The 15,550-nt window shown below is 41.8% G+C and overlaps 1 protein-coding gene across 1 annotated transcript in view; it reads right to left on the reverse strand.

Annotated features, from left to right (window-relative positions):
* Window positions 1-247: 247 nt before the first annotated feature.
* The window catches only part of adora2b (adenosine A2b receptor), a 17,151-nt gene continuing 1,848 nt past the window's right edge, over window positions 248-15,550 (reverse strand). Inside the window, exon 2 of the mRNA XM_062988931.1 lies at window positions 248-971. Within this exon, the coding sequence (XP_062845001.1) occupies window positions 248-971 (724 nt within the window). The remainder of the gene's footprint in view (window positions 972-15,550) is intronic.

A 15,550-nucleotide genomic window follows, 5' to 3' on the forward strand; every position in this document is an offset into this window, starting at 1 on the left:
GTTTGGAATCCGACAAGTTCCAAATATCTCCAGTGGCTTTGTGGTGTAAAAAGAAGAGCAGATGTGCCCCTTCTTCAAGCAAGTCTGCTTGACTTGACGGCACTCAGGCTGTCGATCCTTTTGGTCCTCTCGAATATCCTTTTGGTCTAGATTCTGCTACTTTTGCAGTTCTCTGGTAGGTAAACATTGCTCCCACGTTTTAAACGAATTAAATTAAGTATAAATAACATAACCAGTGTCAACAACCCTATAACAGGGGGTCTATAGTCAGAGTGACCTGGTTTCTGTTTCGGCTGCTTCCGCTAGAGCTCCGATACAGCTCGTCTCGTCTGCAAAGAATATGGCGGGTCAGGATCTTCCGGAACGTGTTCCTGAACTCCTGGATACGATACGCGTAGATGATGGGGTTGATGGCCGAGTTGGCGTGCGAGAGGATGATGGCCACGTCCATGACGTACCAAGGCTTGACCAGCTTGGTAAAAAGGGTGAGGCAGTTGATGACGTGAAGGGGCAGCCAGCACAACGCGAAGAGGCCCACGATGATAGACAGGGACTTGGCGGCACGGATTTCGCGCTGCAGGAGCCCTCTGTGTTGCTGGTGATGACCCTCGCCGTTGCCCATCACGCTCCCGAGCTCGATCTGGCGCAGTTGCTTCCTGGCTACCGTGAAGATCTTGATGTAGATGTCCAGCATGATGAGCAGAGGGATGAGCACGCAGCCGAAGAAGTTGAAGTAGACCATGTAGCTCATGTCCACCACATTCTCGAATAAACAATACAGAGTGCAGCTCTGCAGGACGTCCTGGTCCATGTCCGGGAATGCTACCTTATCAGAGCTTTTGTTCTGAGAAGTGCAAGCAATGTTCTTCTTGTTCCAGCCGGCGAATGGGATGAGTCCAATGATGAAGGACAGAATCCATAAGATGGTGATGATCTCTCTGGCTCGCCTCCCTGTGACAAGCTCTTTGTACCTGTTCAGAGGGGGAGATGAGTGAAGAGTCTGTTATATAACAACGACAAGGGAAACCCTTTCAATATAAAGCTGACAAATTTGATTAATCCCTGATCCTAAAGCAACATCTTTTCTCCTTGATAATAGCAACAAATGTTGGTGGTCAATTACAATAATGATAAAAGTATACCCACACTAGCTGACCAAAAGTATGTTGACACTTGACCATGAGCTTGTTGGACATCCCATTTCAAACCAAGTGCATTAATACTGTATCAAGTTACCCCCTCTTTGCAGCTAGAGGTAGACGCCAGGGCTATGAGCAGGCCACTTTAGACAGTCCTCTATGGGGGGGCACTGTCATGTCAAAGACAAAACTGCTCTCACCAAACTTTCACTAAGGTAGAAGCATGTCATTGATTTTCTAGAGCTAGAGATTTATTCTGTTGACAACGGGTACGGCTGAAAGACCTGAACTTGATCCACACACTTAAGGCTAGTTTCTTTAAAGAATTCGTGCAATCACAAAGCCTAAATATCTCAGCCTGGGGTTTATAATGCACCTCATATCCACATCTTGTTCTTGCAATTTGCTGCCAAATGTTCATTTACAGGTGCTTATTGGAATGTTATTTGTTTTACAGACTTCTACTGGTTCCCACTCATGACAGGACAGGTAGTTACTGGTTACACAAGATTCATCAATTCAAGTCTTTAATGTCACAACTGTCATGGACAATTTTGTGTCTCTGGTTCACCTCACTTGCACGTCTTCGGACTGTGGAAACCACACAGAAAAGACCCGGACTGCTCCACCCGGGAATCGAACACAAGGCTTGCTGTGAGGCGACAGTGCTACCCACCGAGTCACTGTGCCGCCCTATTGGAATGTTGCTCTTTACTATCTCACCCCCCTGTACCCTATTTATCAATTAAAAGAGACCAGATGTTACCTGGGTGGTGGACCGTTCTCAGAACTGCAATGACGCCAACATGGTAATGCCATGGTCGTGTGTTGCAGCAGAAATGAGCAACTAGCTCCAGTCTCTAAGTGTATGCATACGACCAGCACTAACAGGGTATGCGCTCCTAATAAACAGGCCAGCCTACCCAGACATGACGGGCTGTTTGTCAGATAGCACCGACGAGTCAGGCACACATACACTCCGGTCTGAATGATGGCCCACAGTCTTCATGCTTCGTGGCTATTCATCTCTGACCATGCCGAGTCCGTCCACACTGATGGAGTCACGAATTAGGAGGCATTCATCAAGTCCCCCAGAAGCCTTTCATTGCGTTTATCTTCTCCGAGAAGAGAAGACGGCCATTAATATGCCTCGGCACTGGTAACTGTATAGAACTCTTTGAATGACAGCAGCATAATAGGTAGCTGGCTGTGTTTCTTCGGCCCCTCGGCTTAGGGGCATAGATTTCAAAATGTATTTTTTCTTTGGCGCAACTTTTTGAGAGATCTAGCTCTACCATCTACAGTTTTACAGACTTTATGATTAAAGCTATGATGTCTCCCCTACCCCCCTTCCAATGTTCAAACCCCACGCTTCAACTGTATTAAAAGTAAAGGATCACGAACATCTCATGTCTTCCACCTCTGCCTTGTCGTTTCTGGTAAGACAGGATTCCTTCTGATGGCTTGTATTTTAGAACAAGTGGACAACATGACCTTCAAATCATAGCACAACCTGAATAATTTCCAATTTCTTTTTACAATTCCTGCACTAGACCCGTGCTGGACCTTCGGACAAGTGAGAACCCAAAAGTCACTTCTTTACCCCAGCCAGGAGGTGATACCTCGCTTCCACCAGACAGCAGGAGTGACCGTTTTGGGTGTAGTCAAAGGAACCCTTTCCAACCTTCCCTTTATTAAACACCAGCTGTGTCTGTTAAACATCGTTGGTTCAAAGACATCCATAGGAAACAGATCTAGGATGTCAAATCAAGTCAATAGACATTGTCTCAAAGCAGCTTTACAGAATCCAAGACCGACAGACCAAAAACCCTTGTCGAGCAAGCCGAGAGGGACAGTGGCAATAAAAAACTACTAGAGGAACTAGACTCAGCACCCCCCACCCAAAAGAAAGAAAGAAAAGAATGTATAAAAATAAACAAAGTTGCCGGAACATGTGGGTCAGCTCAAGAAGCATGACTTTTTTGGCAGCTGTAGACCACATAAAAAAGATGACAGCAGAAATTTGGAATAGACCGTGTGCATTAAAGCGTTTTTGACACTTGGTATTTGGGATCATTTCCAGCCGTGGCACGAAGTTCCATTTTTTATTCATAAATTAAAACATTCCACGTACTTTGACCAGAGATGTTCACAAGTCACAAAATACGAGTCCGAGTTGAGTCACGAGTCTTTAGGCTAGAGTCCGAGTCAAGTCACGAGTCAATATAATATACACAAAACATATATTGGAAATGTAGCATAGAAATAAACAAATAATCTGTAAATTCAGATAAAAAAACAACAGATTAGCGACTGTATTTTGCCGTTTTACTTACTGCCTTTACTTCCCTAGGTACCAGTTAAAAGCTTAAACTGACGTTTTGTTTTCATTGCAAATTACAGCACAGCGGCCCAAATCCCAAACACAGCAAAAAATCCATAACCACTGCTTACCTTAGCATATGTTGTTCCAGATGCTATTACATTTATAATCGTGTGTCCTATTAGGAATATAATCCGTTATTTTGTAAATGTGCTTATAATTAAAAACCTCCAAACTTTTTCCCCTTGGGAAGTAAAACACGAACTCATTAGAGAGCCGATCAATCGTTTCATTGACGATCATCTGTGTGACGCAAACTGAATAAACGCAAACAACAGCATTTCTTATACAAATTAAATTTAGAAGGTCTGATTGGTTTAGAAAGCGGTTCTTACAATCATTAGTGCCAATTCTGTAGTGCACTAAGTATTCCAGCATTTTAAGTATTATTCTACAGCAATGGGTGTGGCTGAAACACTTGAGCTTAATAATGGGAAGGGGTGTTCAAATACTTTTGGCCACATTTTAGAACTAGTTAATTAGCAGTTAACTAGCTGATTTGGTCACTTGGCTTATTTTTCTCACTATACACAGAGACTTCTTTCAACCTAATGCATCAACCACGGCTATCAAAACAATGTCAGGAACTCTTGGGTATCATGAGCTATATTTGCAAAATGGCTAAATTTGCTAAACGCACATGGAAGGGGTTGTGTAACCTGGTGAATGCAAGCTGTTCTTGATTGACGCAGCATTTTACGGGGTCGTATTAGTAAAATTTTTGGGTAATTAATTACCAGAGGTGCTAGCACTTTATGATTAATCACAATGTGGGTAACATATCCTTCCAGAATGATCCGGATTTCATTTATAGTTCTCCAAATTGACAGAATCGCCAACTGTTAAATAAAGAACTGAAAATAACGTGGTACAGAAGGTCAGCTGAACTGAAAACCTCCTTGTGTTTACCTGTGACAAATGTACACTGATCAACCATAACATTAAAACCACCTCCTTGTTTCTACATTCACTGTCCATTTTATCAGCTTCACTTACCACATAGAAGCACTTTGTAGTTACTGACTGTAGTCCATCTGTTTCTCTGCATGCTTTGTTCGCCCCCTTCCATGCTGTTCTTCAATGGTCAGGACCCCCACAGGACCACCACAGAGCAGGTATTATTTAGGTGGTGGATGATTCTCAGCACTGCAGTGACACTGACATGGTGGTGGTGTGTTAGTGTGTGTTGTGCTGGTACGAGTGGATCAGACACAGCAGCGCTGATGGAGTTTTTAAACACCTCACGGTCACTGCTGGACTGAGAATAGTCCACCAACCAAAAATATCCAGCCAACAGCACCCTGTGTGCAGCGTCCTGTAACCTCAGATGAAGGTCTAGAAGATGACCGACTCAAACAGCAGCAATAGATGAGGGATCGTCTCTGACTTTACATCTACAAGTGGGACTAACTAGGTAGGAGCGTCTAATGGAGTGGACAGTGAGTGGACACGGTATTTAAAAACTCCAGCAGCGCTGCTGTGTCTGATCCACTCATACCAGCACAACAAACACTAACACACCACCACCATGTCAGTGTCACTGCAGTGCCGAGAATGATCCACCACCCAAATAATACCTGCTCTGTAGTGGTCCTGTGGGGGTCCTGACCATTGAAGAACAGGTATGTAGAGAAACTGATGGACTACAGTCAGTAATTGTAGAACTACAAAGTGCTTCTATATGGTAAGTGGAGCTGATAAAATGGACAGTGAGTGTAGAAACAAGGAGGTGGTTTTAATGTTATGGCTGATCAGTGTACATACAGTACATAGCTGCATAGTTTATAGGTAGTTAGCCTAGCTAGCATACTATCAGCAATAGCAGTGTTTTTATATTTATGTTTATTGTTTATGTTTATGATTAATCAACACTGGCAACCTTAAAATGGCAAGGCTAGAACTGCTAAGCTACTACTGCCTCCTTTTCAATTAGCATGTTTTTTACTTCATGTTTAATCATAGACACGGATATTCTGAGGTAAAACATGAAAAAATACAGTAAAAATGCAAGAAAAAAACATAATTCTTGATATTATAAATATAATATCAACATTACACGAGGTATTTTTAAACACTGTCTGTTTATTCTCACAGATTAGCCACATTAGCATGTGGAATTGTCAATATCCTGAAACAGCACCAATTCCACAGTCCAGGATCTAATTATCGAATACTCTAGTACTTCTTTTTCCCATAAAACTCTTGTTTAAATGTTTGCGTGCCCACAACAGACCGTAAACAGGCTCGTAAACAGAATTTTTTGGTTTTTCTCTGTGTCTGGTGAGCAGTCTGCTCTTGTTTAGCGATGACGTCTGCTTAAAACGTTTGCCTGTAAAATGCTAAATGCTACATGTACATAAATGATTCCAACATGCGGATAACAGCAACCGTTTAATGTATCGTGACGAAATAAAAAGGGCTTCTAGATTGTTCTCAATTAGCATAACTGACAGGAAAAATTGGAAAGCTCAGTTAGCCTAATAAGCTAGTAGTAGGTATTGTTTCTACTGATGTAGTCTACCGGTCAAATGTTTAAGAACACACCAAATATTGTTTAGTATAGTGGGTTTTTTTTCTCCTTTTTTAGCGCGTCCAATTGTCCGATTGCGTCACGCTTCCTCTACACCAGTGCCGATCCCTGCTCTGATTGAGGAGAACGAAGCTAACCCACAACCCCTCCGACACGTGGGCAGCATTCCTAAATGATATTCAGGCAGTTAAAGTCCAGTGAACAACTTAAAGGAGGGCGTCCAGGTGGCGCAGCGGGATATTCCGCTAACACACCAGCGCTAAGATTCTGAACAACCCGGTTTGAATCTCAGCTCTGCTACCGGCCGGCTGGGCGCCATCTCGAACGCACAATTTGCAGCGCCTGCAGCAGACAAAATTGCCCACCAAGTCTGCTGGGTGGAAAAAGGCCTTAAAACACTAAAACTGTAAGAACCCTGGTTAGCAGACCAAAGCGCCTGTACAGAAGTGGATGAGCCTCATGTGTAAAAAAGAAGGGGTTGAGGACTTAGCAGAGTCGGAAGGGGCGTGGCAGAGACTCACAGCAACTTCAGATTCATGGCTCGGACTCGACTCGTGACTCGCAAAAATTGACTTGTGGACAACAAAAGTCAGCAACATTAGTTACGTGTGACAGTTATATCTATCTATATATATATATATCTATATACACGTATATATACAGTGTATCACAAAAGTGAGTACACCCCTCACATTTCTGCAAATATTTCATTATATCTTTTCATGGGAAAACACTATAGACATGAAACTTGGATATAACTTAGAGTAGTCAGTATACAGCTTGTATAGCAGTGTAGATTTACTGTCTTCTGAAAATAACTCAACACACAGCCATTAATGTCTAAATAGCTGGCAACATAAGTGAGTACACCCCACAGTGAACATGTCCAAATTGTGCCCAAATGTGTCGTTGTCCCTCCCTGGTGTCATGTGTCAAGGTCCCAGGTGTAAATGGGGAGCAGGGCTGTTAAATTTGGTGTTTTGGGTACAATTCTCTCATACTGGCCACTGGATATTCAACATGGCACCTCATGGCAAAGAACTCTCTGAGGATGTGAGAAATAGTATTGTTGCTCTCCACAAAGATGGCCTGGGCTATAAGAAGATTGCTAACACCCTGAAACTGAGCTACAGCATGGTGGCCAAGGTCATACAGCGGTTTTCTAGGACAGGTTCCACTCGGAACAGGCTTCGCCAGGGTTGACCAAAGAAGTTGAGTCCACGTGTTCGGCGTCATATCCAGAGGTTGGCTTTAAAAAATAGACACATGAGTGCTGCCAGCATTGCTGCAGAGGTTGAAGACGTGGGAGGTCAGCCTGTCAGTGCTCAGACCATACGCCGCACACTGCATCAACTCGGTCTGCAGGGTCGTCATCCCAGAAGGAAGCTGACGCACAAGAAAGCCCGCAAACAGTTTGCTGAAGACAAGCAGTCCAAGAACATGGATTACTGGAATGCCCTGTGGTCTGACGAGACCAAGATAAACTTGTTTGGCTCAGATGGTGTCCAGCATGTGTGGCGGCGCCCTGGTGAGAAGTACCAAGACAACTGTATCTTGCCTACAGTCAAGCAAGGTGGTGGTAGCATCATGGTCTTGGGCTGCATGAGTGTTGCTGGCACTGGGGAGCTGCAGTTCATTGAGGGAAACATGAATTCCAACATGTACTGTGACATTCTGAAACAGAGCATGATCCCCTCCCTTCAAAAACTGGGCCTCATGGCAGTTTTCCAACAGGATAACGACCCCAAACACAACCTCCAAGATGACAACTGCCTTGCTGAGGAAGCTGAAGGTAAAGGTGATGGACTAAACCCAATTGAGCACCTGTGGCGCATCCTCAAGTGGAAGGTGAAGGAGTTCAAGGTGTCTAACATCCACCAGCTCCGTGATGTCATCATGGAGGAGTGGAAGAGGATTCCAGTAGCAACCTGTGCAGCTCTGGTGAATTCCATGCCCAGGAGGGTTAAGGCAGTGCTGGATAATAATGGTGGTCACACAAAATATTGACACTTTGGGCACAATTTGGACATGTTCACTGTGGGGTGTACTCACTTATGTTGCCAGCCATTTAGACATTAATGGCTGTGTGTTGAGTTATTTTCAGAAGACAGTAAATCTACACTGCTATACAAGTTGTACACTGACTACTCTAAGTTATATCCAAGTTTCATGTCTATAGTGTTTTCCCATGAAAAGATATAATAAAATATTTGCAGAAATGTGAGGGGTGTACTCACTTTTGTGATACACTGTATATATATATATATATATATATATATATATATATATATATATGATCCGACATCATTTTGACCGTGTCATTTTCTGTTCTCTAATAACGCTCCAGCCGTTTTAACCCACAACACACGCAATGGGTAAATGTACCAGCCAGCTTCCGGCGTAGTGATGAAGCGTCGCTCCCTTTTTAAAATGGTGGAATACCCTACGTAGTGCACTTCACAGTAACAGATAATGTGAATGGAACGCTCCCACAGAATTGGTGCTAATGATTGTAAGAACCGCTTTCTGAACCAATCAGACCTGCATTTATTCAGTTTGCGTCACACAGACGATGTGTCAATGAAACGTTTGATTGGCTTCCTAACAAATTTGTGTTTTACTTCACAACCGGGAAAAGTTTGGAGGTTTTTAATTAGGGACACACGGTTATAAATTTAATAGCATCTGGAAGAACATAAGCTCAGGTAAGCAGTGGTTATGGATTTTTTGCTGTGTTTTGGATTCTGGCCGCTGTGCCGTGATTTATTGAGCGCTTTTGTTTTGCAATGAAAACAAAACGTATCAGTTTCAGCTTTTAAAACCTTGGAAAGTAAAGGCACTAAGTAAAACAGCAAAATACAGTTATACTGCTAATCTGTTGTTTTTTATCTGAACTTACTTAATTATTTGTTTATTTCTACGCTACATTTCCAACATATGTTTTGTGTATATTATATTGACTCGTGACTCGAATCGGACTCTCAGACTCGTATTTTGTGACTTGTGAACATCTCTGGGGTGTGGAGCAGGCAAATATACCCTCCTCGAACGCAATCGGCATCCCCAGCGGCGGAAGACTAATCGGCTACACTAAAATCGGGACAAAAAACTGTAAACGAGTGCAATGGAAGTAAATGAAGCTTTGAAAGTTGCGTAAATCATTTCTATAGGTGGTCCGAATTTGGTTGATTTCTTACAAACAGACTATGTTGCTACACCCAGTAGACCAGTACTTTAATGTTGACTCGCAATGGCAGTATATTATTATAATTTAGACCATTATAACCCCTTAAGAGTGGCTGTTCTCTGGTATTTTAGAGAACAGAATGTGGATTTATAAATCGTTCTGACCCTTCAAACTCGAGCTATTTTTGATTCTTCAGTGTTTATTGAGAAAAGAAAAAACAACACTGGTATAAACAACATTTACTGGAGCTTTTTAAATGACCTAGTAAAGCATTAGGGAGATGGACAGAATAACAGAAACCCATAATATTATATGTATATTATATCATATGTATAATATTATAATACAGTATTCGTACAGTTTTTAACGGACGAATGACGTGACGAGCTAATGTACAGGGTGTGCTTGCTATTCAAATCTGGTGGTTGTGGAGGACATGAAGGCCCCATTGTCTGGCAGCAGACGTCATGGGTTAATATGCATCCACTGGCTAGAGATCTAGGATGTATGGCTAATGTAGATTATTTCTTTACTGGTAAAAAAGTACTGGTTTTATACACCAGCCCTGGGATGAGAATCAGCTTTTTTAAGCTTACAAGGGTTACTCATACTTACCATGATTGATTGACCTGGAAATCTGTTGGGCATCAGTGTGAATACAGATAGCTGACAAATGAAAGGCATAGTTGACAAGAAGGATGGCAAGAGGGATGGTGTATCAGGCCAGGGTGGAGAGTTTAAGCCCCCTATTTTAAGTCGCATCGGTGCTACTCTGTAAGCTTAAAAGCTGATATTTATCACAGGTGCTGGTCTATAAAAACCAGTACTTTTCACCAGTACATTAGCCATACTCTATTTATTAAGAATTCAAAAACAAATGATGCATTTTTCCCAGCGTCGTACCGACTTTTTAATGCGGTCAGCAAAAAAACTGCTGCTTCCACATCATCATCACATGAAAATCTTCTTCCCCTTAAAGCTTCTTTGAGCATCCAAAAAGGTGGAAATCAGATGGAGCTAAATCCGGAATATAAGAATCTCTCAGTCTCTCGACACAACCGATTACTCCTCCTACTACACCCTCACCGTTCCCAACCAAAATATACAAGTGCGGAAACTTTTTGAAGATCCCTCGTATTTTATACATTTTATTAGCCAAAGAAATCTGCCTTAATATTAGCAACTAGGAGGCATAACTGCAAATAGGCTCAAAAAATATTAAATAATTATTATAAACATTATGTAATAATATTTATATATTACTTTATTTATTATTAATTAATTAATTATTTATTTATTTATTAATTATTTATTATTATTTACTATTATTTAAATAATAATAATACTTATTTATTATTTATTTATTAATAATAATTTAGTAATAATTAATTATTAATATTAATAACATTATTGTTATTATTAATAATAGTATTTTTAATACAAATATTATTAATAATAATATTAATTATTAAATCCTTTAGGTTATTATGATACAAAAGCTATTTGCATTATAAGACAAAATAGGCCATCCAGACTGACATTAGCGAAAGATGCAAAAGCCATCTGTCATAATATGGGGAAGCAGCAAGCGTACCATTGACACAGAGCAGTTTTTTGGGATATTAGTGAGACGTGCAGCCATCAAGGTGACGTCTTTTTACTAGAAAAATAAAAAATAGAACTAATATGTGTCAAAGTAATAGAAAAATGGTAAAAAATGATCCCAAGTGCCACAGAAATGGCTCTAACCCCTTTTTCTGGGCTGTACTTAAGAAGCAATTTGAGTACTGAGTACACCGTGCTGTGCTGCGCATCTCTGAATTAGAGTGCTCTAAAGTGACTTCACCCTGGCCATCCTCCACCACACGGCTCGCGTCGCAGGCAATAACGACGGAGCATTGGCATGCGGGTCCTGGCTCCAGCTTAGGCTCTCAGGATGTAAGAAGTTGACAGCCGAACGAGTGGGCGGCTGAACCAGCAAACGTCGTGGGGAAATTCTGCTCTACGTCTGACCGCTCGCATCGATCGGGAACGCACCCAGAGTCTAAAACTATAAACCAGAATCTATTTTTTTTTAAATGAAGAACGGAATCTGAAAAAAAAAACCCCATCAACACAAACCCAACAGAGCGTCTCACGATTTCCTTTACACATGCAGCTGCGGAAACGCTATTTTGGGATGAAACTGAGGTTTGTACGCACTGGGACCACACAAACACCCACCTCATTGTTTTTCACTTTCACTCACCCAGAGACTAAATGTGCGCAACCCTACAGATAGTCGAAATGAACTCACTTTGATATTTGACATGAATTCGCTTGAGGCATTTTTTCTCAATTAGTTTTATCCCTTGACACAAATTACCCAGTTATCTGACAGGTCAGGATTCAGTTTCCATTGTTTATAAATGAGAAAATCTATTAGATCTATTAGATTCACAGATTCAGATTCAGATTGAGCGGTTCAAAAAGGTGAAAAGCAGATGGAATGCATTTATTTGTCATATATACATGTACAGTACGACTTGTTTGGAAGCTGGGGTCTGAGCGCAGGGTCAGCCATTGTACCCCCTTGCTCAAGGGTCAATCTTTCAATTGATAGTCTAAGGCTCTACCCTCTAGGCTACCACTGTATAATTAATGCCTGTTTTTGTAATAGGGTGTCCAGAAGGTTCAGAATGAGGCATTTCCTCGTTAAAAAATTAAAGCTAACATAGCTGTACCTTCACTGACTGAATAATGGAGTATCTTATTCACGTGACTGTGGACGTCGATTCGACACTAGAGGAAATACAAAGCTGTAGGCTAACTGTCCTTCCATTGTAAACTGCTATCAGCTCTAGTTGATATAATTAGCAACTGCTCTCAGATAAGATCAGATTAAATGTATTTGTATAGCGTTTTTTTTTTTTACAGTGACCATTGTTTTAAAGCAACTTTTCAGACTCCAGGAACAAGAAACACTGATGAGCGGGCAAAGGGCGACAGTGGCAGGGCAAACCTGTCTAAATATTATATATATATATATACTGATCAGCCATAACATTAAAACCACCTTCTTGTTTCTACACACATTATCCATTTGATCAGCTCCACTTACCATATAGAAGCACTTTGTAGTTCTACAATTACTGACTGTAGTCCATCTGTTTCTCTGCATACTTTGTTAGCCCCTTTTTATGCTGTTCTTCAATGGTCAGAAGCACTGCAGTGACACTGACATGGTGGTGGTGTGTTAGTGTGTGTTGTGCTGGTATGAGTGGAGTAGGTTTTTAAACACCTCACTGTCACTGCTGGACTGAGAATCGTCCACCAACTAAAAATATCCAGCCAACAGCGCCCCATGAGCAGCGTCCTGTGACCACTGATGAAGGTCTAGAAGATGACCAACTCAAACAGCAGCAATAGACGAGCGATCGCCTCTGACTTTACATCTACAAGGTGGACCAACTAGGTAGGAGTGTCTAATAGAGTGGACAGTGAGTGGACACACTGAAAAACTCCACTCATACCAGCACAACACACACTAACACACCACCACCATGTCAGTGTCAGTGCAGTGCTGAGAATGATCCACCACCTAAATAAAACCTGCTCTGTGGTGGTCCTGTGGGGGTCCTGACCATTGAAGAACAGGGTGAAAGGGGGTAACAAAGCATGCAGAGAAACAGATGGACTACAGTCAATAATTGTAGAACTACAAAGTGCTTCTATATGGTAAGTGGAGCTGATAAAATGGACAGTGAGTGTTGATTGGCCTTCATTTATTGGTCTCTATTTAATCCCGAAGGAAACACTTACATCCATTACATCACCATCAAATTTAAATCCATAAAACCAGAAGACAGCCAGTGTCTCACCGTGCTTTTAATTAAAAACCTTCAAACTTTTCCCGGTTGTGAAGTAAAACACGAACTCGTTAGAAAGCCAATCAAGCGTTTCATTGATACATCATCTATGTGACGCAAACTGAATAAATGCAAATAACAGCATTCTGGTTCAGAAAGTGGTTCTTTCAATCATTAGGGCCAATTCTGTAGGAGCGTTTCATTCACCCCAGTTGTTGACTGCAGAGCTCTGGAGTCGTACCTGATTCCACCGTGAATCCCGATTATGAACATATTAGGTCGGGGGAAGTAAACATGGATGTGGAAAATTCTGGAAAAGCCTTTGGGTTACTTAGAAAGACCAAAAGTGTGGAGCTAATCGGACTCAGCCAAGGGGAAATCAGAGGTCAAAGGTCTATAAGCAGCTGTTTCGCAACCACACACCAACCCCAGCCAATCAAATTCAATACTGTTCTCTTATACTGCTAAATTCTTATTATAAAATTAAGAAAGTCACTTTCATTTCATTTTCATTAACCGCTTGTTGGTAAGGTTCCACCAGGTCACAATGGGCGCAGAGCAGGAGTACTCTGGACAGAGAGCCAATCCCCACCCTCGAAAACCTCAGGCATAGCCAATCATGCCTGTGTAGACACCCAGCTGATTTATTTATACCCTAGTCAGGGTCGCTGTGGTTTGGCTTCCCCGGGATCACAAAACACAACGCAGTAACACACACCAGACAGGACGCCAATCCACTGTTATTGCTTTTCCACCGAAAGAACTCTGGTTTTGGACCGGTTCTGTTCTGGTTTCTTCGAATTGACGCGCGTTCCCACCAGTTTGTGGGAACCAAGCATGCATCATCAACGACGGGCGTTGCACAACGAAAGTAAAGAGTAGTAACATGATGGTGGAGCGTGTCGAATACCTGCGAGCATTTATGCTGCTGTTACAGATGTTCATTTTTATGCCAAAAGCATCGCTCAACTATCGGTGATAAGAAGACGTAGACGTGTTTGTCGCCATTGTTGCTTTCTTTAGTGCATTCAAGTGAGAAGCGTTTTGCGCTTCGCTCTCACCGCGACCCTCGGCGCAAATAGCCGCTTTACTCAGCGGTGCGGTAAAACAGCACATCAAGAACATGCATTTGTGTAAAATAACCATCAACAATACGCCCACTCTACAATACATACTGTATATCTGTGTTCAGGAACCGGAACCGTTCCGCGTCGGTGGAAAAGGGGTATGAGAGGCCTCGAACACCCCCTTCCAGATAAAGCCCGTATGTCTGTATGCAGACGCACACAGGTTTGCACCATGTGTGCACTATCATTATTCAAACCCTAGCCTCAGTACTTGGTGGAACGTCAACTTTCGCACTGATAACCTCTAATAATAATATTACTAAGTGCTAACAAGCTTCTGAAACCTCTGTCGTAGATTCTTCACCCATTCCTTCACTTATTGAGATTTGAAGGCTTTCGTGCAGCTGTAGGCTTCAAAAGGCAGCAAATCATATAATAATATTCGCCGCTAAAAGCGCTATGGAGCGCCACGCAGCACTTCTATATGGTAAGTGGAGCTGATAAAATGGACAGTGAGTATAAAAATGAGGAGGTGGTATTAATTTTATGGCTGATCAGTATATATACAGAAGGTTTAATTATGTTGTAACTCAAATTTAGGTCCTACAATTCATGCCTGCATATTTTATACTGGTTTATTTTAGGCATCATGTGGTCAGATTTGCTTAAAATGATTTGAGTCATACTGTATGAGCAGTGCTGACACTTGGTCACGGAGGTTCCCTAATTTGATGGTGCCTCCCCTTTGCTTACCAGTCAGAACAAACCACAGCGGTCTGTCCCGTTTATATCAGACAATAAAATCTGTGATATGAATCCCAGCAGAGATTGGGAACTGGTCAAGCCCAGTTCCACCAGGAAACGCTGAGTGAAAAAAAAACAGGAATACCCTGGACATGGAGCCAATCCATCATAAAGCTTCACCCACCCCCCCTTTCCCCCAGGCATAGCCAATCACGTTTGTGTAGACACTGACGTTCGAACCCAGCACAGTCGCTGGTGTCACACTTATTTGTCTGACCTGTAACACCTTTAACACCTGGAACAGATGTTCCACTTTAGTCATTAAAAGTGAACAAGAACAATGAGATACTGATCATGAAACTACTATTAATGTAATAATAAAGGAATATATGATTAATAGCTGATTACTTATGTAATAACAAGTGTAATATGCTGGAGCTTTTTGATCAGTAATACATCTACTGTACTTATATATGGCACATTAGGATTATTTTAGATGATAAACTTAATGACATCTGGATTTCAACAGCTGGAAAGAGTAAAAGTTGGCAGGATCTTGATTTACAGTATTCCGATACACATATCTAATACTGATCTGCATGTTGTAAACACATAACCCCAACTTCAATCCAAGCTTTGGGTGTTACAGTAA

Source organism: Trichomycterus rosablanca, chromosome 26, assembly GCF_030014385.1.
Source record: "Trichomycterus rosablanca isolate fTriRos1 chromosome 26, fTriRos1.hap1, whole genome shotgun sequence".
NCBI classification, from domain to species: Eukaryota; Metazoa; Chordata; class Actinopteri; order Siluriformes; family Trichomycteridae; genus Trichomycterus; species Trichomycterus rosablanca.